This window comes from Papilio machaon, chromosome 5, assembly GCF_912999745.1.
Source record: "Papilio machaon chromosome 5, ilPapMach1.1, whole genome shotgun sequence".
NCBI lineage: Eukaryota > Metazoa > Arthropoda > Insecta > Lepidoptera > Papilionidae > Papilio > Papilio machaon.
Window position 1 is genome coordinate 4,844,676 of NC_059990.1, and position 24,154 is coordinate 4,868,829.

The window sequence follows — 24,154 nt, forward strand, 5'->3', positions numbered from 1 at the left end:
CGTAATATATATAAATATCTGTCATATAATTTTTTTAAAAGAGAAATACACAGTGGTACAATATAATATGGTCGTTTTATTTCATCATCATCATCACCAGCTCACTATACGTCCCCACCGAGGGGCTCGGAGCCTACCCCAACTTAGGGGTGTTTAGGCCATAGTCAACCACGCTGGCCAAGTGCGGGTTGGTTGACTTCACACATATCATTGAATTTCTTCTCAGATATGTGCTGGTTGCATCACGATGTTTTTCCTTCACCGTAAGAACGTCGGATAAATGTACATATGTAAATCGAAAATCGAAAAACACATTGGTACATGGCGGGATTCGAACCCAGGACCTGCAGATTGCAAGTCAAGTGCTTAACCCCTGAGCCACCGACGCTCTGTTATTTGATTCTATCCAATTAGAAATCCTACCAACAAGTGCTCAAAGTGAATAAAGTTAAAGGGGAAATTAAAATACACTTATGAAAATGATACTATTGACTCAATTGGGGATGAAATGATTCGAGAAATTCACATAAAACACAATAATTTGCCAGTAAATCTACAGACTTAAAAAAAATAAGATTTTGGAACTGGCTTATGTTAATTTCATTTGGGTTGGAAGATTTGTCGATTTCGGGATGTGGAAATAAAAAACAAAAATGACGAATTTTTATTACGACATAATTTTATTTAATTAAAATATCCCTTAAAAGTTATTATTATTTTAAATTAAACAAATGCAGAAAAGGCATTTTAAAATAGCTCAAAGCAAAACCTGATTAAATCAGAAAAATTAGTAGAATATATTATATCACAACGATGTACTTATAGAAGTTGTCATGGGTCACTGAAACATCAAAAGTAGAAGAAATGCGGAGTGAAATGAACTCAATAACGGAAATGTCCCTTCCTCGAGCGCTCCTCGTGATATACGCGCATCGGCGAGTACGTTCCGTTCGACGCGCCGTTAGCGTTCAAACCTGGAATAGAAAAATTAACTTATTGAAAGTTAAAATTGTTATTAACTTAGCATATAGGTATACAGTGTTTAAAATGTAAAAAAAATGTACTATTTTTTTTTGTTATTAAGTTTAGTTACCCTACCACCTAAGTGCAAATGGTGTGAGAACAAAGGGGCTTGTTGAAAACCAGCGCAGGGAGGGCCGATGTCGTCCCTGTATGAGCTGAGCTGAGTCACCTTTTGCCAGGTTCTTAATCTTTTTGTTTTAATATTAGTTCATAACTTTCTTTTGTGTGGCAATAAACGTTTATTTTATTTGATTCTAAATATACAGATAAAAAAGGAACTCTTATGTTTTCTATCGGACTTGTTAGGTTCTTTTTAACGTCCTTTCTATAATTTTTGTTGCAATAGAATAACAAAGCGGTACGGTGCATCTGAATTTGGGTTCCAAAGCTGAAAGATTTTGCGGACGACTGACGACCATGGTAAATCAACGCGCATTAACGACTCAACGTGGTTTATTGCAAGTTGATGGCTTGCGTCAGTTTGTGTTCGTTAGCAGAACCACGTACCGTGGAAACCCATATTTGATGTGATTAAAGGTGCTCGTGTGTTTACTACGCACATACCTTTACCGGTCATTTCTCCGTCGACGGTGCTGGCTTTAAAACAGATCGCATTTTTTATATCTAATAAATAAAATTCTCGTGTCACAGTTTTCGTTCCCGTACTCCTCCGAAACGGCGTGACCGATTCTCATGAAATTTTGTGAGTATATTCAGTAGGTCTGAGAATCGGCCAACATCTATTTTTCATAACCCCCCCCGCCCCATTTGGTTTTTCTTAACTGCGCGCGGACGGAGTCGCGGGCGACGGCTAGTTTTCTATATATATTATCGCTTTTATTTCGCCAAATGTTATTTCACTGAATTGGTTAAGAACTAAATGTCGTCAATTGTACCTTGTAGGAGGTTGTGGGGTGGTGGTGCTGGCTGTGCGGCGCAGCGCGGGGCCAGCAGCAGATGGTAGAGGGCGAGGTAGAGCGCGGCCACACCCAGTGCGCGGTACACGTACCTTGTAGGAGGTTGTGGGCTGGTGGTGCTGGCTGTGCGGCGCAGCGCGGGGCCAGCAGCAGATGGTAGAGGGCGAGGTAGAGCGCGGCCACACCCAGTGCGCGGTACACGTACCTTGTAGGAGGTTGTGGGGTGGTGGTGCTGGCTGTGCGGCGCAGCGCGGGGCCAGCAGCAGATGGTAGAGGGCGAGGTAGAGCGCGGCGGCGGCGAGCGCGGCCACACCCAGTGCGCGGTACACGTACCTTGTAGGAGGTTGTGGGGTGGTGGTGCTGGCTGTGCGGCGCAGCGCGGGGCCAGCAGCAGATGGTAGAGGGCGAGGTAGAGCGCGGCCACACCCAGTGCGCGGTACACGTACCTTGTAGGAGGTTGTGGGGTGGTGGTGCTGGCTGTGCGGCGCAGCGCGGGGCCAGCAGCAGATGGTAGAGGGCGAGGTAGAGCGCGGCCACACCCAGTGCGCGGTACACGTACCTTGTAGGAGGTTGTGGGGTGGTGGTGCTGGCTGTGCGGCGCAGCGCGGGGCCAGCAGCAGATGGTAGAGGGCGAGGTAGAGCGCGGCGGCGGCGAGCGCGGCCACACCCAGTGCGCGGTACACGTACCTTGTAGGAGGTTGTGGGGTGGTGGTGCTGGCTGTGCGGCGCAGCGCGGGGCCAGCAGCAGATGGTAGAGGGCGAGGTAGAGCGCGGCCACACCCAGTGCGCGGTACACGTACCTTGTAGGAGGTTGTGGGGTGGTGGTGCTGGCTGTGCGGCGCAGCGCGGGGCCAGCAGCAGATGGTAGAGGGCGAGGTAGAGCGCGGCCACACCCAGTGCGCGGTACACGTACCTTGTAGGAGGTTGTGGGGTGGTGGTGCTGGCTGTGCGGCGCAGCGCGGGGCCAGCAGCAGATGGTAGAGGGCGAGGTAGAGCGCGGCCACACCCAGTGCGCGGTACACGTACCTTGTAGGAGGTTGTGGGGTGGTGGTGCTGGCTGTGCGGCGCAGCGCGGGGCCAGCAGCAGATGGTAGAGGGCGAGGTAGAGCGCGGCGGCGGCGAGCGCGGCCACACCCAGTGCGCGGTACACGTACCTTGTAGGAGGTTGTGGGGTGGTGGTGCTGGCTGTGCGGCGCAGCGCGGGGCCAGCAGCAGATGGTAGAGGGCGAGGTAGAGCGCGGCCACACCCAGTGCGCGGTACACGTACCTTGTAGGAGGTTGTGGGGTGGTGGTGCTGGCTGTGCGGCGCAGCGCGGGGCCAGCAGCAGATGGTAGAGGGCGAGGTAGAGCGCGGCCACACCCAGTGCGCGGTACACGTACCTTGTAGGAGGTTGTGGGGTGGTGGTGCTGGCTGTGCGGCGCAGCGCGGGGCCAGCAGCAGATGGTAGAGGGCGAGGTAGAGCGCGGCGGCGGCGAGCGCGGCCACACCCAGTGCGCGGTACACGTACCATGTAGGAGGTTGTGGGGTGGTGGTGCTGGCTGTGCGGCGCAGCGCGGGGCCAGCAGCAGATGGTAGAGGGCGAGGTAGAGCGCGGCCACACCCAGTGCGCGGTACACGTACCTTGTAGGAGGTTGTGGGGTGGTGGTGCTGGCTGTGCGGCGCAGCGCGGGGCCAGCAGCAGATGGTAGAGGGCGAGGTAGAGCGCGGCCACACCCAGTGCGCGGTACACGTACCTTGTAGGAGGTTGTGGGGTGGTGGTGCTGGCTGTGCGGCGCAGCGCGGGGCCAGCAGCAGATGGTAGAGGGCGAGGTAGAGCGCGGCCACACCCAGTGCGCGGTACACGTACCTTGTAGGAGGTTGTGGGGTGGTGGTGCTGGCTGTGCGGCGCAGCGCGGGGCCAGCAGCAGATGGTAGAGGGCGAGGTAGAGCGCGGCCACACCCAGTGCGCGGTACACGTACCTTGTAGGAGGTTGTGGGGTGGTGGTGCTGGCTGTGCGGCGCAGCGCGGGGCCAGCAGCAGATGGTAGAGGGCGAGGTAGAGCGCGGCGACACCCAGTGCGCGGTACACGTACCTTGTAGGAGGTTGTGGGGTGGTGGTGCTGGCTGTGCGGCGCAGCGCGGGGCCAGCAGCAGATGGTAGAGGGCGAGGTAGAGCGCGGCGGCGGCGAGCGCGGCCACACCCAGTGCGCGGTACACGTACCTTGTAGGAGGTTGTGGGGTGGTGGTGCTGGCTGTGCGGCGCAGCGCGGGGCCAGCAGCAGATGGTAGAGGGCGAGGTAGAGCGCGGCCACACCCAGTGCGCGGTACACGTACCTTGTAGGAGGTTGTGGGGTGGTGGTGCTGGCTGTGCGGCGCAGCGCGGGGCCAGCAGCAGATGGTAGAGGGCGAGGTAGAGCGCGGCGGCGGCGAGCGCGGCCACACCCAGTGCGCGGTACACGTACCTTGTAGGAGGTTGTGGGGTGGTGGTGCTGGCTGTGCGGCGCAGCGCGGGGCCAGCAGCAGATGGTAGAGGGCGAGGTAGAGCGCGGCCACACCCAGTGCGCGGTACACGTACCTTGTAGGAGGTTGTGGGGTGGTGGTGCTGGCTGTGCGGCGCAGCGCGGGGCCAGCAGCAGATGGTAGAGGGCGAGGTAGAGCGCGGCGGCGGCGAGCGCGGCCACACCCAGTGCGCGGTACACGTACCTTGTAGGAGGTTGTGGGGTGGTGGTGCTGGCTGTGCGGCGCAGCGCGGGGCCAGCAGCAGATGGTAGAGGGCGAGGTAGAGCGCGGCGGCGGCGAGCGCGGCCACACCCAGTGCGCGGTACACGTACCTTGTAGGAGGTTGTGGGGTGGTGGTGCTGGCTGTGCGGCGCAGCGCGGGGCCAGCAGCAGATGGTAGAGGGCGAGGTAGAGCGCGGCCACACCCAGTGCGCGGTACACGTACCTTGTAGGAGGTTGTGGGGTGGTGGTGCTGGCTGTGCGGCGCAGCGCGGGGCCAGCAGCAGATGGTAGAGGGCGAGGTAGAGCGCGGCGGCGGCGAGCGCGGCCACACCCAGTGCGCGGTACACGTACCTTGTAGGAGGTTGTGGGGTGGTGGTGCTGGCTGTGCGGCGCAGCGCGGGGCCAGCAGCAGATGGTAGAGGGCGAGGTAGAGCGCGGCCACACCCAGTGCGCGGTACACGTACCTTGTAGGAGGTTGTGGGGTGGTGGTGCTGGCTGTGCGGCGCAGCGCGGGGCCAGCAGCAGATGGTAGAGGGCGAGGTAGAGCGCGGCCACACCCAGTGCGCGGTACACGTACCTTGTAGGAGGTTGTGGGGTGGTGGTGCTGGCTGTGCGGCGCAGCGCGGGGCCAGCAGCAGATGGTAGAGGGCGAGGTAGAGCGCGGCGGCGGCGAGCGCGGCCACACCCAGTGCGCGGTACACGTACCTTGTAGGAGGTTGTGGGGCGGTCGTGCTGGCTGTGCGGCGCAGCGCGGGGCCAGCAGCAGATGGTAGAGGGCGAGGTAGAGCGCGGCCACACCCAGTGCGCGGTACACGTACCTTGTAGGAGGTTGTGGGGTGGTGGTGCTGGCTGTGCGGCGCAGCGCGGGGCCAGCAGCAGATGGTAGAGGGCGAGGTAGAGCGCGGCCACACCCAGTGCGCGGTACACGTACCTTGTAGGAGGTTGTGGGGTGGTGGTGCTGGCTGTGCGGCGCAGCGCGGGGCCAGCAGCAGATGGTAGAGGGCGAGGTAGAGCGCGGCGGCGGCGAGCGCGGCCACACCCAGTGCGCGGTACACACCGCGCTGCGCCTCCAGCGGCGCCTGCAGCGACACCAGACCGCCAACTATCGCACCGATGCACCGACCTTAACACAATGACATACAAACAATTTAAATTAAAAATATTTTTAAGTCAATTTATACCATCAGCAAATTATTTTAGGAAAAAATCAAAAAAAGTAATAAGATTGAACGTGAATGGCTATAAAGGTAGAAGAAGACCAAAGAAAGTGTAGATGGATTGTGTGAAAGAGGATATGCGTAAGAAGGGGGTAAATTCGGATATGACGGCTGATAGAGATGTATGGAGAAGTAGTACATACTGTGCTGGCCCTTCATAAGGATAAGGGCAAGTTGATAATGATGATGATGACCGTGAAAAATCCAGGCCATCGGCCATCGCTACAAAATGGTGAAACACCTATTTTTGTACAAACAGTGCAACATGGGTATCAAAGGGAAAGGCACAAATAGAATAGAGAATTCTGTATTAAATCCAAGATGATCACCATTACAAAATGCAATATTGGATAAGCAACATATTGATATTGACCTTTGAGGGTAACTAAACTTGAATGGTCCTTCGTTTGGACTTTGCGTGCTTCAGTTTGGGTTTTTACTCTTTTAAACTACTGGGAGATGTTGACTTAAGACCTTAAGAATGAAGAAAGCTGCTCGGCTTGAAGTTTCTTGATTTCCTCAATTGTAATTCATAGCTTAAGATGAAAACTAGTCCGTTAGTACGTATAATATAACATACCGATGCAGAAGTGCGCGATGACGGGCAGCGCCTGTCCTGTGGTGGTGTACTTCTTGGGTACGAGGTGACGGAAGTAGAGCACGGCGGTCACCCACACCAGGCTCAGTGTGAACACCTGCAGCACCGCACACACCGCCACCCACCCGTACCCAGTGCTGAATGCCAGACCTGACGATACACATTGCACATTTCATATTATACTAATGCCTAGTTTACATTAGTCCAATCCACAGCGCTGGATTAGAACTAGACAAATCTAAACCTACATAGGAATGTGTGTGTTAGCATAATAAACAAGTTTATAGTAACTATATACATTATCGCGGATAACTGTAATGTTAAAATATTTTAACTTAAATGTGGATGAATAGTTAAAATTAAATTGGTATAACAGGTTCACACACCGGTGTACCGCAGACAGTAGAAGGTGAAGGCGCTGATGAAGACGTTGGAGTGTCCGATGTAGTCGACGAGCGCCTCCGCCCACCAGAGCGCGGGCACGGCCGGCAGCGCGCCCTCCGTCATCATCAGACCCACCTGTGTCAGTGTGCCGTTCAGCTCCACTATAGTCCTGGAATAAAACATTATGCATTTAGAAAATAATTAGGATAGCAGTATTTGGGAAGGTGTTCTGAAGTAAATCAATTGCTATATTTATATTTGTAAAATTTTAATGAAATTAATTAAAAATGTTAATAAGAAATGTAGCGTATAAACAAAAATGGTTCCAGATCGAATATTGATTTCGGCAGCTGATGACAAATATGACTAGGCAGGTCGTTTATGTTACAGTAAAGAGTGTGTGTGAGGGTAGAGACTGACCAGGGTACGTAAGAGTCTATGGTGGTGCAGAGCGCGCCGAGGAGAGCGACGACTGCGGCGACGGCGGCCGTCTCCGCGCCGTATCGCCGCACTGCGCTCAGCGGCACCGCCAGCGCGCCCGTCGCCGTGTGCCACCACCACTCCGGCGCAGACAGCGGCATGTGACTGAGACACATTCACTACATGCCATCTCGTACTATACATACACCGTCTACACTAACACCAACTGACTGCACGGAGTTTAGCATATTCAATACTATTACGATTTCATTGAAAAAAAAGCTCGCGGTTGTAATATACCAAAAGGTATAATCTTCTCCTGAACTTAGCGTAAAAAATTTAACCGTTTAGCAAAATACATATATATGTACTATCGGGAAAACTGATGATATGGAAACTATATTCTGGGTCTGACTAAAAAAGTATGGTCAGTGGTACACGACTAATCGCTTTTTACTATTATTTCGTTGTTTGCGGAACTCACTGCTACCTGATTGGTTATTTATAACAATGGGCGAAAGGAACAAGGCAATTTTGCTATAAGTGGAACACCGCGAAGGGCCCTGACTGTACCTAGTTTATTGCAAATCAAAGTGTACATTTGACACCAACCTGTCAAGAAGAAGTATGAGAGCACCGATGAGCATGAAGACGGCGTGCAGAATGAAGGGCACGAGGTAGGGCGCGTGGGGCATGCTGTCCGCGGCGAGGCCGGCCAGCGGTGGGAACACGGCGAGGCCGATGGTGCCCACGGCCAGCTGCCGGCCCACGTCCCCTCGCCCCAGAGACGTCTCCCGCGTCGCTATGACACACGCCGCGCCCAGCAGCGCCAGCGCTGACGTCGGCCATATGTCCGCCAACACTCTGCAAATTAAACACAAATATAACTAGGACGAAATTAAACACAAATATAACTACTACGACAAACATGAAATTGGTTCGTTGAAACAAAAGATTTAAACTCGACAGATTCGTGATTTAGCTTTTTAGTTTCCTTATCGGATCCCATAGACAACATAAAGAATGACACTGTGGCTAATATATATGTCTCACGTTAGCAAGAAAACTGTTGATTCTCTTGCCATACCTGACTATGAAGTATGTCCAGAAAGTGTATGTGGGGTCTCCGATGACAAGTCGGCACTCGGCGTCGGCCAGCACGCCGTCGGGCTCGTCGTATGGGTCGAGCACCTGACAGCGCACGGCGGGCCGACATGGTCGGTCCATCGTGTTGATCTCCGCCAGTCGGTCCTCCGGCACCAGGCATTGGAAGGGGCCGCCTTACATAAATTTTATTAATGTTGAGATAGCTTTATGTTTACGGCTAAACATTTTTGTCTTTCTGAGACCCTCTTTACACATCTTGGTTCAAATTGAAAACCGATCTAGAATGAAAATAGCAATCTAAAAACACGATCTATTATTTCAAAAGCGCTAGAATAATTTTGTTTTTGATATAAAAGCAGGTAATTAAAATTATTCTCACATCGAATATTTATTTCAGCGGTTAACCGTTACACAACTGCTATTCTTACCGTTGGTTTCTGAAACCAAAATCTTTGTTTTTTTTTATATCATAAGGTGGCAAACGAGCAAACGGCCACCTGGATTCGCCACAATAGCGAGGCGACCGTTGCCCATAGACATCCGCAACTGCAGATGCGTTGCCTACCTTTAATTAACGGATAAGGCGACGTACAGAAAGAGAACATTTCTCCTTCCTATGCATCCCCTCTTCCGCCGAATCCACTTCCCCTTCCCATCCTTTCCTATTAAGAAAGGATAGGAAGGGAAAGAGGACTAAAATTAGGCCTCCGGCACCACACTCATCAGACTGTACGCGGAATTACTTCCACTTCACGCCTGTCTTCTGTGTGTTCGTGGTATTTCACCGGTCGACCCGACCAATTTGTGCACCCAACAAATATTGTTGTTGCGGGATCTACCACTGTAAAAACTATATCGTCTTCTCTGTCGTTATCTTTGACAAAATAGAGATATCAATATGTTTTAAACGTGGATATTGATCTCAGAAACCCACGGTTATAAAGATAAGGCTTTATTTGTGTGTATTTAAATGAACTCACGGTAGGTGCACCAGTTGTCATTAGTGGTGTTATCCTCGCTGAGATCGCCCTCTACATCGGTGATGTTGTGCTGTTGAGGTGCGTTCAGTGTGAGAGGAACGCGGAGTCGGGCGGCGTGCTGCATGTACACGAGACATTGCCCGTCTGTACATAGATGTGGCGGATTGCGCTCGAACTCGGGACCTTCATCACCGTCATCAGTCACCAGTTCTGACGACGGCTGGTGACAGAAAATATTGTCTATACTATCGGCTTATAGAATCGCTCTGATTTAGGTGATAATGAAATAAAATTAAGGCATTACTTTATTATTCGAGCAGTCTTGTAAACAGAAAAATACCTATTAATACATGAAAATGTACTGAAAAGTTTATTCATAAAACGCACTGCAAATAAGTACCGTTATTTACTCATTGCAGAAATGTGTTCGCTCCAGTTGCTTATCGGTGAAAGCATTCTCTGCAATCAGTTGTTCGCTGCTAGTTGCTGTATAATGCGTGTTGCATTCATTACGTTTTCCGCTCGAACGTACGCAACGAAAAACTATGTTATAATTGAAATTCATAACAGAATGCGTAGCGACACAATGTCTGCTTTAAAATTGACTGACTTTAAAATGTAAAATAGTTCAGGGAGGTACGAGGTATGGAAGTAAGGATTGTATAGTTACTTTAATGCTAAAGATAAATTATATACGAACATATAGGGCCAAAGTTCTAACCTTCTGAAAAATAAAAAATAAAACGTTTTTTACATAAAGTTGTATTGACTTACAGTAGCGTTGGCGACGCTGTTATACATAGGACTGAGCGTGGTAGTAGTGGTAGTGGTTAGGAAGGGTTCTGTCAACCAGCTCATATCGTCGCTTGCGCACCCGTACTCACACGCGCCCACCGCCAGCACACCTTTCTGATAAACCAAACACGAACAATTTGTATTAAGTTTGAACAAAATATCAATCAAATAATCTCGGGTTCTAGAATCGATAAATAACATTAATTTTTTTTGTGAAATTATAGATAAACTATCAAATAATACGTTGGTACTACCATAGGTAACTTGGGTACATGAAACCTTCTTATTTTGTTAATCTTTGCATTAGTTAATTAAGGTTGTTGATAAATTAGAAACAGATAAGTCATGTGATATGTGTATCCACATTAATTTTAGGGTCCGTTAGCCACCCTCTAAGTCACCTTCTGTCCGGGCCAGGTGTTGCAGCGCATGCCCTCTGTGCACACCTCCTGCATCACGTACGCGCCCTCCGAGTCGCACATGAACAGCACTTGCGGCCGACGCGCCTAAATGTTAACAAAATATACATATACTTACATGAACCTTTATATTGAAGCGTTGTTACTGCAAATAAAGATTAACTTACTGTATGTTACAAATATAAATGTACTCGTCAATCACCTCGATCTATCGGCAAAAAAGTGCAGATAGAAAAAGTATTTCCGTAAACATTTTATTTTAACTTTGTTTATAAGTGATATTTCTAAATTACCTAATCGATTTGCGAGCTGTGACATCACAATATAACGTGGGTTCATGTTCATTCTTATATGAAACGGTTTGCAGAAACTTACATCATGTCGCTCAGTATATGGTACAGCGAGAAGCAAAGAGTAGAACACCGCACTGAGTATGAGGCAGGCGGCAGTGACGAATCGCAACAGCCGACCAGAACCACTCGGAGTATGGCCACCTCCAGTTGAGCCTCGCCCTACTGACAACCTGGAAGAACGTTAACGTATAAATCCACTACAGCCTCACTCGTCAGAAGAGGAGTCGGTACAGCATGGCATTACCTAGTCGTAGGTTTTCAACGTATTATGACGTATTCTGAAAACTATTGTATTCTGGAATAAATCACGACTACATTAAAAATCACCGTGAATCATTAGCATTAGTCACTATCACTAGAGCTATTCGCTACATACCTACTTTATACAGAAATAGCATTTAGTTCCGCACAATTACAAGTTAAATAATCAATTCGTATTTCGAGCGTGGCCAGTTTGTTACTCATTATATCGATGAGTGGTGACACAGGCCTTATTTGTTGTTACTGACTGTTTATAAACTTCCGAAGACAACAAAACAATCTTAAAGTAATTTATGATACTTGCGATCTGTGTTCGTTTAGATCTTTTAAATGATGAGTAAAATGTTTACATCTATAAGTCGCTATGATGAAAACGACAAATAATGAAGTAGTACGATAATACATTGAAATTTACGTATATTGATGCTGACAAGAAAACTATATAATATTTTTCAAAAGTCTTTTCTATACCAGTATCTTGACCAAACCGTTCATTCAATTGAAAAAAAAAATAACAATAGAAAAAAACGATCAATTATATGAATGTGTTACATACAATTACGACGAAATGTTGACATTTTAAAATCTCTCAGAATTGTATAGTGATAAATAATAACTCTACAGATACATTGTACCTTTATATTTGCATGCACATCTATTCTTTACTCAGACGTATTATTTCTGAAAACATTGTAGCTACAAGCTATTATTGAAAGCTTTAAATATGCAGCCACCTGCTTTTCAATGTCCGAACATTCGCGACAAAGCCGGATGGTTTGAAAAAAAAAGCAAAGCAAACGATTGTGATTTTTCTTGAGTAAGGAATGTGTTGTATACTGTGTGTACAGTTTTTTTTCCATGTATCAGGTAGGGCAGTGTGTTAGTCCACGCTCCGATGCCCTCTAAGAATGGAAAGCTAACTACCATTCTTTATACGTAAACGTATGAAAGTACAGACTGTATTTTATTATCACCGATTATCCGTAAAGATCCATCTTTAGTCATATAAACGATCAAGTAACATTTTTTAGATATGTTATATTGTCGGATGTATGAAACGACAAACACTTTTCGATAAAATTTAGTATCAAAAGTTAAAAGCCAGTAGATTAGACTTGCAACTGGTGAAATGAATACTAACTTATCAACAAGAGGCCCTAATATTGCTGGTCCGAGAAGAGCAATGCAAGGCGCGACGGCTGAGATGAGACGTGCTTCGGCCCGGTCCAGGCCCGTCGCCAGCATGTGCAGTGGGAGGAACGGGTAAATGCATCCTATGCCTGTAACAAACATACACATCATCAGTCCTAGATGTTTTTTTAACAAACGTCGTGATTAAGCATTAATTTTAATTTAACAATGTCAAATAATCCAATCAATAATTACTTGAACAAATGCGTAAAATACTAAACATTCAAATTATTCAAGATAAATATCAATACCTATTCAACTGCGTTTTATCAACTTTTTATAATGAAAATTTTTAGACTGGTTTGATGTAAAATATATCTAGATTTATAATTGATCTAAATCGGACGAGTTTTAAAGTAGAAGCGAATAAAGTTAGATAATTATTAACAAGATTTTGCGCCAGACTTGTTATAAAGCATTATTGAGTACCGCTTTTTAAATAAGCAAAGTTAAGAAAAGATAGCTCCATGGCCGTTATTTCAGAATTGAATATTCTTTAGAAAGTTTTTAATCTAGTTTTAAAATCCTCTTTATCTGATGTAACTCTTAGCGAAATAATATAATACAAAGTAAAAAATAGTTACCAGATAATGTGTCTTTCTAACTAAATACTAACAGGTATCTACGAGAAAATCCCTTCAAACAGATATAGAGCAATCTTAAATAGCACGATCTAATTGCGAAACGTGCCAGTAGCCGATGTGATATATTACAAACATGAGAAAAAGCACATTCCTAACAGAAAAAAAAAAACTAGACAAAAAAGTAATAATTTGAATGTAAAAAAAAATGAAAATGTTGCCACTTTACGTAATCGCAACTTCAATTTGCTTTTTTGGATCATAATATAATACATTTTATAATGGCTCCATATTTTTTTTTAATTTACACTTTGAGTGAGCTCACTTTGTCCATTAAAATAATTTGTATATGTTTTCTTTCTTAATTTATATAGTGGTAACCCTAAGTACATTCGCAATGCGAGGAGCGAGGTGAACGATCCCTAAATCATTCAATACCTGGAGCCGGAGTGCTCTTGTAAGGCAAGTTGCAAAGCTACGAGGTGGCCCACAACACACCGGTTTCGATATTGTACCACTTTTTGCTGCGACTATAGCAAGTTCATACAACTTCCTTCTACAGAAATCGACCGTATACTTGTACTATACGAATCTGTAAACCGATACTGGATTGAAATAATTTTTGCTTATATTGATTCATTACATAATTGCCTTGAGTATTTACAATGTCACCATCTTCTTAGTTGTTAAGAAAGATTAAATGACTTACCTGATAGAAAACAGAAGAGGACACATTTTAATGTAATGAGATTCTTATTGATAAGCGGTTTCATTTTTCTTTATTTTTCGATTTTGAGTATCTTCAAATCTTAGCTTTTACACATCTTGTATCTGTAAAAAAAATAGTTTGATTAATACTAAATTTGCCTAAAAATAAAAATAATTAACGAAAAAAATCATTAGCAAAATTTTTCAGGAATCATTTAGTTGAAAATTAAAACATTTTTGACCTGTGGTTTCATCAATTCTAGCTAAATGCCCCGCCTTTTAATTACTTAATAGCATTAAATGTTATTAATATTCTACGAACTGTCCACGGAATGAGGCCATGGTCATATTTCCACGCGCCCACGTGCTAGTCTGATGAAGTAACACAGGGTTCGTTGGTTTTAAAATAGTTGTCAAGGAATGACGTGAGCTTGTATTTTGTGATCTCATAGTGACACGGGCCGCGGTTGAGGGCGAGCATACAGCTAGTGTGTCACAGACCTAATTGCGGATTCGTCGCCGCAGACTTGTGATAAATTGATTTAGCACAACTGTTTTATTCTCGTACTGTTAGCCCATTGTCATTGTAAACTGAGTTATAATGTGGAAATGATCGATAGGAAATCAATAGACGTTACTATGCGTGACGAGATACCGGAAACATCTTTTCTAGATATACAACACGCACATATTGTCAAGTCTATGATTCTTTTAACAAAAACAAAAACAAAGATAGTATAAATGTAGAAAAGAGCATTGGTAATTGATGGAACAAAGCCAATTAGCAGACGTCGTATCAAAATATTTACCAGACATGCGGCTTTCCTCGTAATGTTTTTCACACCGTCAAACACGTGATAAACAATGTCGCAAAGATGTTCATCGACACAAAATAGAATCTTATCATTTTAAAGTAAACTTGACACTTAGTTAACGTGTAAATTTTACTTTTACCATTAATTCAATAGTTAGTTTGTTAATTTTTTGGGAACCCACCCACGTTACACCGGGTGTGAATAACTGTTTGTCCATAAAGACTTTATAATCGCCTTATAATAATAGACTGTCCAAACAAACTGTATTTACCGGCCCACCAGTCCAGCTTCGATCGGACACTAATGGCTTGTTCATTTTGTTTACACAATCGCTAAATGTCACCGTCGGAAAATTCTGTTATTTCTATAATGCCAAGTAAGTAACTTCTTAACGTATTAAGTTATTAAGACCATTATTACTTTAATGTGTTGAACATACAAATTTAAGAGAGAGATTTGAGTCAATCAATCTTTAAATCAGCATTGATTATTGGTATAATATTGTACCAAATGTATTGAGAAATACAGCTCAAGTAAAACATTAGAACATGACATTATGTCACAAGGTCATTTAAATTTAGGGTCAATACAATCAGCGCTGTCGCCTTGAACAGTAGAAAAGGGTCTGTAGTATCTGGGTTGCTTGACTTGTATACAAAACGAGTGCCTCAAACTTTCACACGAGAAGTTGCCTTCATGGCAGACCGCCAATGTGATACGGATTTGTAAACTGTTATTTAAAACCGCTAAATGTAAACAATAACAATCACATCACGTCATCATGTCAAGACTTAGGAAATATTTTTTTAAATAAATTATACATGCGGAGTTATTTCATCACTGAGCATACATCATTTTTGGTACACTATTTTAGAATTTTAGTAACTATTTGTTGTTGCTTAGTTTACTTGTAACTTCTTAACTATCTCTGGTCCGACCTACAGGAGAGTAATTTCATATTAATTTCGAAGGTGTTTTTTTATAAAGTTGCTTGCATTGTTTGTTACAGTTAATACTATTATTAGTTGAGAACCTTGAAGCTTTTATGTTACATAATAGCTGTGATCGATGTGATGATGATCTGTGGAGCCCTTCAATAGATTCCTTCTAATAAACGTCCATCCATCCATCCTAACATTCACATTTAAAATATTAGTAAGATAGACGACATAATTCGGTACCAGACATGGTCCATTTTAATTTAACTTGTGCATGACAACTTGTCACGCGAACGATGCTTCTTACAAATTGAGAACTCGTTTCAATTTTATCAATTGAGTCATTGTTTTTTATTCAAAGTTGTTATAAGTACAGCAAAACAACAATTTTGTAATATGAAGTTAATTTTATGTAAAAAAAAAATACGAATTTAACTTATTATCTTATTGCAACCAGTGAAAGTTGAGGATATTTATTATTGATTTGTTATATGTAAAATATACGCTTGGAGTTTAGTTGACACGATAGAGAAAGTTGTGGTATAAATGTGGTGGACAAAAGGCAATACTGGTATCCAAGATTATAATATCATTTAAAGCAATTTCATTACTGTTTTTAAATCTAAAAGGTTTCGTTTTCTTTTAGTTCTTTCTATAAACTACAAATTACAACTGTTATGGTACGTTTAGAATATGATACTATACATGGTACACTAAGTGTATACATCAAAGTATATCTCTATCAATTTGACTGTCTCTGAATGCAAAATTTATTGTTATAGGATAATTCGTGTCGCATCATTCGCTGTGTGAACACGTTGTCTTCAACTGTCTATTGTAGTTGAAAAGTTTTCGAACAAGGTTGCCATTTCTAATACACGGCATCGCGTTTGAGTGCACAAAATGAGTTTAACGCGGAGCAGGGAGACCACAACGAGTCTTATGAATTTGTAGAAGAGCTACCAGTGATTTGGAATGTTTTATCCAGTGATTATAAAAATACAGTAAAAACCAAGCAAATCTATGGTAATTCTTGCTTCTTCTTTGAATCCACTTACAAGAAGACACTACTCGGTTTAAAAACAATCATGTCATAAAAATTACCAATTTATAACTGTCATGTGTATCATAAACATTTATAAGTACATATATGATAATGGTTCTGAAATCAGTTCCCTTGATACCAGATTATACTTAGTGAATGTAGAACAAAAATAATCTTGTAATGATACATTCTTGCCTTCCTTTATAGCCAGCTTGCATGCTGGTAAGTCATTTGTTATAATTGCAAAGGTGAACAAGGGCAGAAGGGGCAGATCGCTTGTAGCTTTTTCTATTTGTGTGATTTACCAAGTTTCATAACAAATGTATGTCGGTGTCTAAAAACATCAGCAGATAATAACATACTTTTATAGTGACTAGTATGACATGTATTTTGTTATTAATTTAACGGCGTAGAACGATAGTCAATTTTTCCCACCACTCAAAGTGCCCTTATGTGTTGAGATTGACTTTTAAAATTAATGGCAAATACCTTTTTTACTCTATCTATCGATAAATGAAGAGCAACTTTACATTGATGAACACACCGTAGGGCAATGTTACAGTTTAGCTTAATCCTTTTGACTATAATTGTCAACCTTTAGTACGAATTGGCACAGCAACAATAAAAGAGCTAGTAGCTAAGAAGGAAGCTATCGTTAACCAATAATGCAAGAAGTATACCTAATGTGACGAAGGCGTTACACTGCTTTAATCAAATAAGTACTCAGGGACGGATGTTAACATCAGCACACATCTGCCGAAACGAGTTTAGTTACGAACTTCTGTTAACGCACATGGAATTTTATTTATACAGAAATATCTATTTTAAATTGTTTTTAATCACAGCAAATGCGCGAGAGTTAAGTTGTTGACAAAATGTTACAGTGGATTCCCACTGCTGAAACAGACATACAAATACAACATTATATTGTCATCCCTCTTATTTTCTCAGAGTAAACTAAGATAACATGATATTTTTATAAGGATGTCTTGGCAGTGGGAACCTACGGTTAGAGCAGTGCGGCGGGAGTGGTCGATGCCGTCACCGCTATAATCGGCGAAGGTCCGTCGCGATGCGTGACCGACGACGCGCGCCTTCACATAGGGCGGACAGCAAAACTCGCAAATAAATTGGGTTAATGTAATAAAATGATGTTTTATAAAAATATCTTTACAAATTCCAGTATAGATATATGGAGTTTCGGCCCAAGTTTCGACTTCTACAAAAGATCATAATCTACTAAAGTTGTAATAGTGCTTTGTTGAACTTTGAATCAACGTCTTTAGTAAATTTTTCTTGTTACATTAATCATCACAAAGCATTTTTTTGCATCATTAGGTTTTTAATTAACACATCTTCATGCCAAAATCTTATCTTGGTAACAATTATAAATTGTAATAAATCTTAACAATAGAATAATTTTAACGCAATGAATTGTGGACCTATACATTAATATTCAATACACGCGCACTTACTTTTTCAGAGCCTATCTTTGATCAGTATTGACACTTAAGTATTAATTATTCACACTTTATTTCGAATAATGTTCGAATTATTCGAATTATGTTTTACTTCCGAAAGAGCGTAAGATTTGAACTTCCTTTAATAACTTCATCGAAAGTTATTAAAGCTTTAAAGGGACAGAGAAAACACACCGATAACGAAAGTTTTTTTATGATTTTTCATTATCAAAAAACATAAGCGTTGTTTATAATGAATTTTGTTTATTTGCCGTAGAATGCGTTATTAAAAAAAACATCTTTGCAGTGACATCTCAAGTGAATTTATGATAACCTTTGACTTTTTCGTTCATGATAATATGACGGCACGGGTCTATTTATAACGCGAAGCAGACAATTGCTTGCGTAGAATTTCCGGCCAAGTTAATTCATACTTCAACGAATTATCAAAGAAATACCTACTGCTGTTACTTCCTAACATGTTAATTTATAATGCATTTAAGGACAAACATTTAATCTACGAAAGGACATTACACGGCAAATGAAAATATCTTTATTGAAAGAATTGTTATAGTTAAGGCCGGTTTCGCAACGTGTAAGTAAAGTGCTGGATACCTAACTAACAAATTAATTAACTGACTTCCTATCAAAATAGTTTGCCTTCTATAGCTTGTTCATAAGTATGAAACGCCAACGACGACTTTAATTAGTGACTAAGGACTAATTAGGTTATTCAGAACCTTCCTGGATATTGTGAAACAGGCCCTTAATACTAAAGTCTTCAGTTAAAATCTCATTAAAATTTCAATCGTAGTGATAATCAGAAATCGTAGTACAAGACGCCTCCAGTTAATAATACCGTAGAATTGTTCCGTCGTACTTTCGCCTTTCATCACTATAGTTATAGTGTTACTCAGTCTGCTGCTATGATGTGTAATGCAATAGCAATTGAGATTGGTACCATTCAACTCTCACATTAAATTCGCACCCACTTATCTTATAGAATCTTACATTGTTGGTCTATGCCATAATATACCTAGCACTGTTAAATAAATCTCTGAGCTAATCGTATTTATAATTTTCTTAGTAGAAATAGTAATTTTTGATCAAAAAAAGATAAATAAGTTTTTTTCCGTACGCCATAATAGAAACCCACACCATACAATCAGGTCAACTTGTATTTCCTTTGCTGTATTCTTTTACTAAAACTCCGATTTATATAATACTAGGTAACTAGGAAATCATGACCATTTAAAATTACTCATATCGTGTTACCTTAGTAATAACATTGTCAGACGAATTAGAAGCAAATATTTTTATGACAATGTTGCATGTCGCAACGTCGCTGCATGGCTAAGTGGGACACGATGCCTCAGCACAAACTGCTGACTATGTATTTGTGTCGTTACAATCAATTTAAATGCTTCAATCAATGCTTGTTATGCTATTAAAAACACTCGTCACATGTTTTGTTTATGGAATCCGATGCAAATACAGTATAGTACTATTCAAATATTTTTTATTTTATTGATAGTAACAACAACATTTTTGTAGCAATCATTGCAAATAGCGTCAGTCGACGAGACAATCTTACCACCGTCATGAAAATATACGTAGGTACAGCTAACGGTACGTCTTACGGGCGCTTGAGCACGTTGCGTATAAAAGAAAGCTTTCATGTTAAGTGTTTATGTTTCCGTCCTTATTATCCCGTTAAATGATCCAGACAGGCGTCGTCAGTCGTCACAGGCAAAATGAGACACTTGATGTGCCCATGCGTGCTACAAACAACGCCCTTTACTCATATGTATGTGCGCCCTTATCTATGCAGCTACTCAAAGCTCTTTTATTAAGACGTATTGCTTTTATCGTACTCACTATCAGAGTTATAAATTGCTCTTTTAACTTAATCAAAAGTAGTGATGAGTCGTTTATAAATTGTAAGCATAGTTCACATTATGTAGTCTAATGATAACATTATTGTAATGACAATACTGTCAGATAAATCAGTTTGGGTTTTAACTTTAATATAAAATATCACTAATTGTTCAAAATCCTCCTGAAAATTTGGACATAAAAGTAGTTAGGTTAACTTTACTGTAATTTGTCTCCAACATTACAATTACAAATGTGTCTCAGGAAGTTGGAAAATTATTTATGAAAAGCTGTGGATGGAACCTACGCGAACGAGTCTTCCCTTCGATACGAAAAGATATATTCGTTTATTAAAATCGATGTTGGGGAAAAAGAAATTTTACTACTACGATTAACTGTTGTTTTTATTACACTTTTGTTTAAAATAGAAGAGTTTTTATAAACAATGAAAATAGCATCACTATGGGAGGTTGGTTTTAGATGCCTGAAATTACATATATTAAAAGTTTAAAACGCACATTAAATAAATATTTAATGTGAAATTTATTAGTCTGTGTTATTTATTTCACATTATTTTATGTTACGTGAGGGGTAAGAATCTTGGCGTCAAATGACAACTGGTGTCATATGATACCCATTACTGGTTTTCATAATGAAAAATGGCGTCCCCATTAAATGGGGAAGAGGATAAGATAAATGGTAGGTTAGAGTTTTATAAAGCCTGTAAAAATTAATAAGAAGTATGTTAATTACTACATGTGTTGGCCAAAACCGGCACACATTGACCGCATCGGCCGTTATTATATTGGCGGGAAACTTTTTATTGGTGCGTCGACGGAAGTGCTAATATTGTATTATTAACAGTGTGCCTAGCACGAATATTTTTGACAATCACCATCGTTTCGTAATCGACAAAATTTGTATTAAAATTTATGTAGCGTAAAGTACTGCAAAAATCTTTTACTAATTTTGAGTTAATTGACGATGACGATACCAAGGAGATTGTCACAAATATCGTGCTAGGCCAGAATAAAAAATGTAACGTTCCCTTCAAAATTCTTTTGCTCTTGGTATGTTATTTTATTTCATTCAATGTTGAAAAACGGTAATTCAAGGCTAAGAAATAAATCGCATGTCAACTTATGTATTATGCAACCTTATTACATTACAGTGTTTCAATCTATTTTTACGATACACGCAAACCAAGCTATAGATTCTTTTACCAGCAATTTTGCACATTAACTACATACACTTCACAAAATATTTTTTTTGGTTTAAATACTTTTAATTTTGATCACATTTCTTCTAAATCTTTCCAAATTAATCTTTTCTAGTCATTTTTAAGTTATAATAACACTGTCATGTTCAGGTTTTATTCAGTATGTAAAAAGTGTGATTTTATCTATGCTTATATTATCAAGAGGAATGATTTGATTGTTTGTTAATATAGAACCGATTTGAAAAATTCTTTCACTGTCGAGAAGCTACACTAACCCGTGGTGATATAGGCTATATTTATAGCTAGATTTTTTTAATTTCTCGCAGACGAAGTCGCGGGCAACTGCTGTTATGAATTTTATGCTTCATTTAAAGCTGCAATTTAAAAAAAAAGTCAAATTGAGAACAAAAATAACTTCAACCTCACAACGTTACTTTCGCGCGATCTAAGTGTACCGTAGTGTTTATACTCGATGCAACCTTTAGAAACGAGGAGTGCTGAGGACTGGTATTAACATAATTGGAGGTCGTCGGCGGCGGCGGGACCGGTTTTGTGCCTCGAATATCGCCGCCACATGACGTCATCGATGACATCATCACCGCACGCGAACTTTTTACAAAACCGAATGCTGGTACAAAAATATTCGCTTCCTTCGACATTAACAATCGTACGATGACACATTGAAAAACAGAATGATCTTTAACATAATAGCTGTTGCCGGCGGCTTTGAACTCCTTCGTTTACTTTCCCCGCTGAAACTCTTGTTTGATTCCGCGTATTTCTGCATTAAGGCTATTAAAAAATTGGAACACCAACGATCGGTAACTTCGTGATTATTAATAACCATCAACGTGAACACGATCAGCGTTATTTAGGTCGATCGGCGCACCCGTCACCCGACCCCTGGGAACACCACCCACCCTGAGCTCAGCCCCTTTTCTTACAAATATTTAAGAAGCCGACACCTGTAAGGTATCACCGCACCCACTTGTATCGATCAATAAACATAAAAAGTGTTTTCCATTCCTAAAACATGTCATTATCTAGTCTGACTATAATTTAACATAAAACGTACCTTAAAAAATTAATCAGATAAGAAAGAAACAGTCGAAGATTATTAATATTTTTTCTTAAATAAAATAATTTACTATGGACCTTTTCGGAGGCTCTTGTTCTGTGTGAAGCAAATGCAAAACAAAAAAAAATGCAAATTCGTATTATTTCTTTCATAGACTAAAATGCACGTCGCCCTAACAATAAACTATCAAAAAAATTTCTGATTACTTGCCCAACTAATGCGAAAATTCTTACACAAGTAGGTATAAAGACCAAGATCATATTATCAAATTAAAGAAGCGAACACAATACGATGGCAAAGGCAGCTGCAAGCGACGCGAGGTCCGAGGGTATTGACTTTGAAATGTCTTTGGCCCTATTTTCTACACACGTATCGGCGACGCGGTCAAATAAAAAGTATAAGATTGACAAATTGCTTGTTATTTCATAGATAGTATAATGACTCTTATAAATTTTCCTACAAAAAAAACCACAAAATTCTTAACTTTCATAGAATATAACATGTAATTAAGTTATTGATTTACGTTTTTATATCGATCTTAAGTAATTATACAGCTAAAGACAGGAACGAAAAACTCGAACGAACCGTAAACAGTGCCCCGAAGTTAAGTCTTAGATCCTGAGTTCGATTCCAAAGTAAAACATTATTGTAATTCATAAAAACAAGATGCAAAACTTATTTTTAAATTACCCTGATAGTAAAATGAATATTTTAAATAGTCTTACAAAATATTCTGCACCGTGTGTCATGGTTCAAGTGCGACAGACCGTAAAAAACGGATTTTAGTAATACAATGCTTTTTGTGTCATTACCCCTTGTAGACATACACATAACAGAATTATGCAATTAGTAGAGCAAGCGTAGGTGGTAATATTTTAATCGAATATGTAGAAAATAAATAATTTGTTATTTCTTTCATGATACCCTATTAGTAATATCTAGATAATTCAGCTTCGGAAAGAGGCTATATACACTGAAAAGAAGTCTGTTAGCTATATGCGCTAAAAGATTACTATTAGTACCTATTAAATTGAAAAGCATGTTCTTTCATTTCTCATAGCGGTTATTTGAAAATCGCTTCAGCTTATGCTTAAAAAATGTGAAACATATAGTGAATTAATTTTCCCAAAAAAAAATGAACTCGTTATTTTCAAGTTTTAGAGATGCTTCTTAAGACTGTATGATTTAAGTAAACGTCTCACGTGTACGATAGAATTTACTGTTATCCTTTTTATGACCAACTTCATTCAGAAAGTTGGTATGATATTAATTGGTATATATGTAATTATATTTTTAATGTATTCTATTGCTGTCCAAATATTGACCTCGTATTTCCTAGATGAGAATAATTATTAAACGTAAGTAGAAGCTAATAAGAATTGTGCATTATCCTATCCTTATTTATTTCGTATGGTCGCAGAGGCGCAAAATTTAAAAGTTAAGTAAAAAAAACTTACCTAAAACAATCGCAAATATTTTACCTTCACAATATATTTTACTTGGACACTTTTCACTGGGCACAAAAAAGAATGTCAATATTTATCACAACTTTAGCAATCATTATTTTGAAAATTTTATACGAGATTAGAAAAACTTATTTGAACTCAATAAACGCGACCGAACGCCTATGAACGCAACACAGGATAACGATATTTACTGCTACATAGCAAATAGCAGTTGAAAAGCTAGCTATAACGGTTATTATTAACTAACCAGATATTTGCGCGAAATGTGGCCATTAGGATAGAAACATAAAATTTATCGCAAAAATATATGATGTAAATTTCACTTACATATTTTATCATGGCTTACTAATACTTACTGATTAAATCAATTTTCTCTTTTTAAAGTCAGGTTACACAGAAATTTTAACGAACGCATCCTATTGTAATGTCATTTTGCATTTATCTTTTTCTCTGTCTATCCACCTGTCTTGCATCTGTCTGTCATTTTATGTTTCGTTTGCGTTTTGCTTAAACTTTGATTGTAAAATATTTGAAGAGATATTTTACATTGAAGAAAACGTAAAATAAAACAAACCGTAAATAATTAAAACTTGTTTAATATGA

At 41.1% G+C, this 24,154-nt stretch overlaps 1 protein-coding gene across 2 annotated transcripts; it reads right to left on the reverse strand.

Annotated features, from left to right (window-relative positions):
- Positions 1 to 702: 702 nt before the first annotated feature.
- On the reverse strand, positions 703 to 23,716 carry LOC106708597. Of its 2 annotated transcripts, none has more exons than XM_045678160.1 (14): positions 23,567 to 23,716; positions 13,657 to 13,778; positions 12,317 to 12,455; positions 10,937 to 11,084; positions 10,544 to 10,648; positions 10,122 to 10,256; positions 9,348 to 9,567; positions 8,348 to 8,540; positions 7,873 to 8,124; positions 7,261 to 7,425; positions 6,843 to 7,009; positions 6,439 to 6,606; positions 5,573 to 5,764; positions 703 to 974 (listed from the first exon to the last, which is right to left on the reverse strand). In XM_045678160.1, exons 2-14 carry the CDS (start codon positions 13,718 to 13,720, stop codon positions 883 to 885), a joined length of 2,040 nt encoding a protein of 679 aa, XP_045534116.1. In that variant the 5' UTR covers positions 13,721 to 13,778; positions 23,567 to 23,716; the 3' UTR covers positions 703 to 882. The 2 variants fall into 2 exon arrangements, with proteins under 2 accessions (XP_045534116.1, XP_045534115.1); XM_045678159.1 differs by having other exon boundaries at positions 23,543 to 23,716.
- Positions 23,717 to 24,154: the final 438 nt, after the last annotated feature.

Excerpts from the sequence above, each read along its gene's own strand:
- LOC106708597 (XM_045678160.1), bottom strand. The coding sequence starts at position 13,720 with ATGAAACCGCTTATCAATAAGAATCTCATTACATTAAAATGTGTCCTC. Across the intron at positions 6,607-6,842 it reads CTACTGTCTGCGGTACACCG|GTCTGGCATTCAGCACTGGG; the intron begins GTGTGTGAACCT and ends GTGTATCGTCAG. Across the intron at positions 975-5,572 it reads ACCCCACAACCTCCTACAAG|GTTTGAACGCTAACGGCGCG; the intron begins GTACGTGTACCG and ends TTTCTATTCCAG.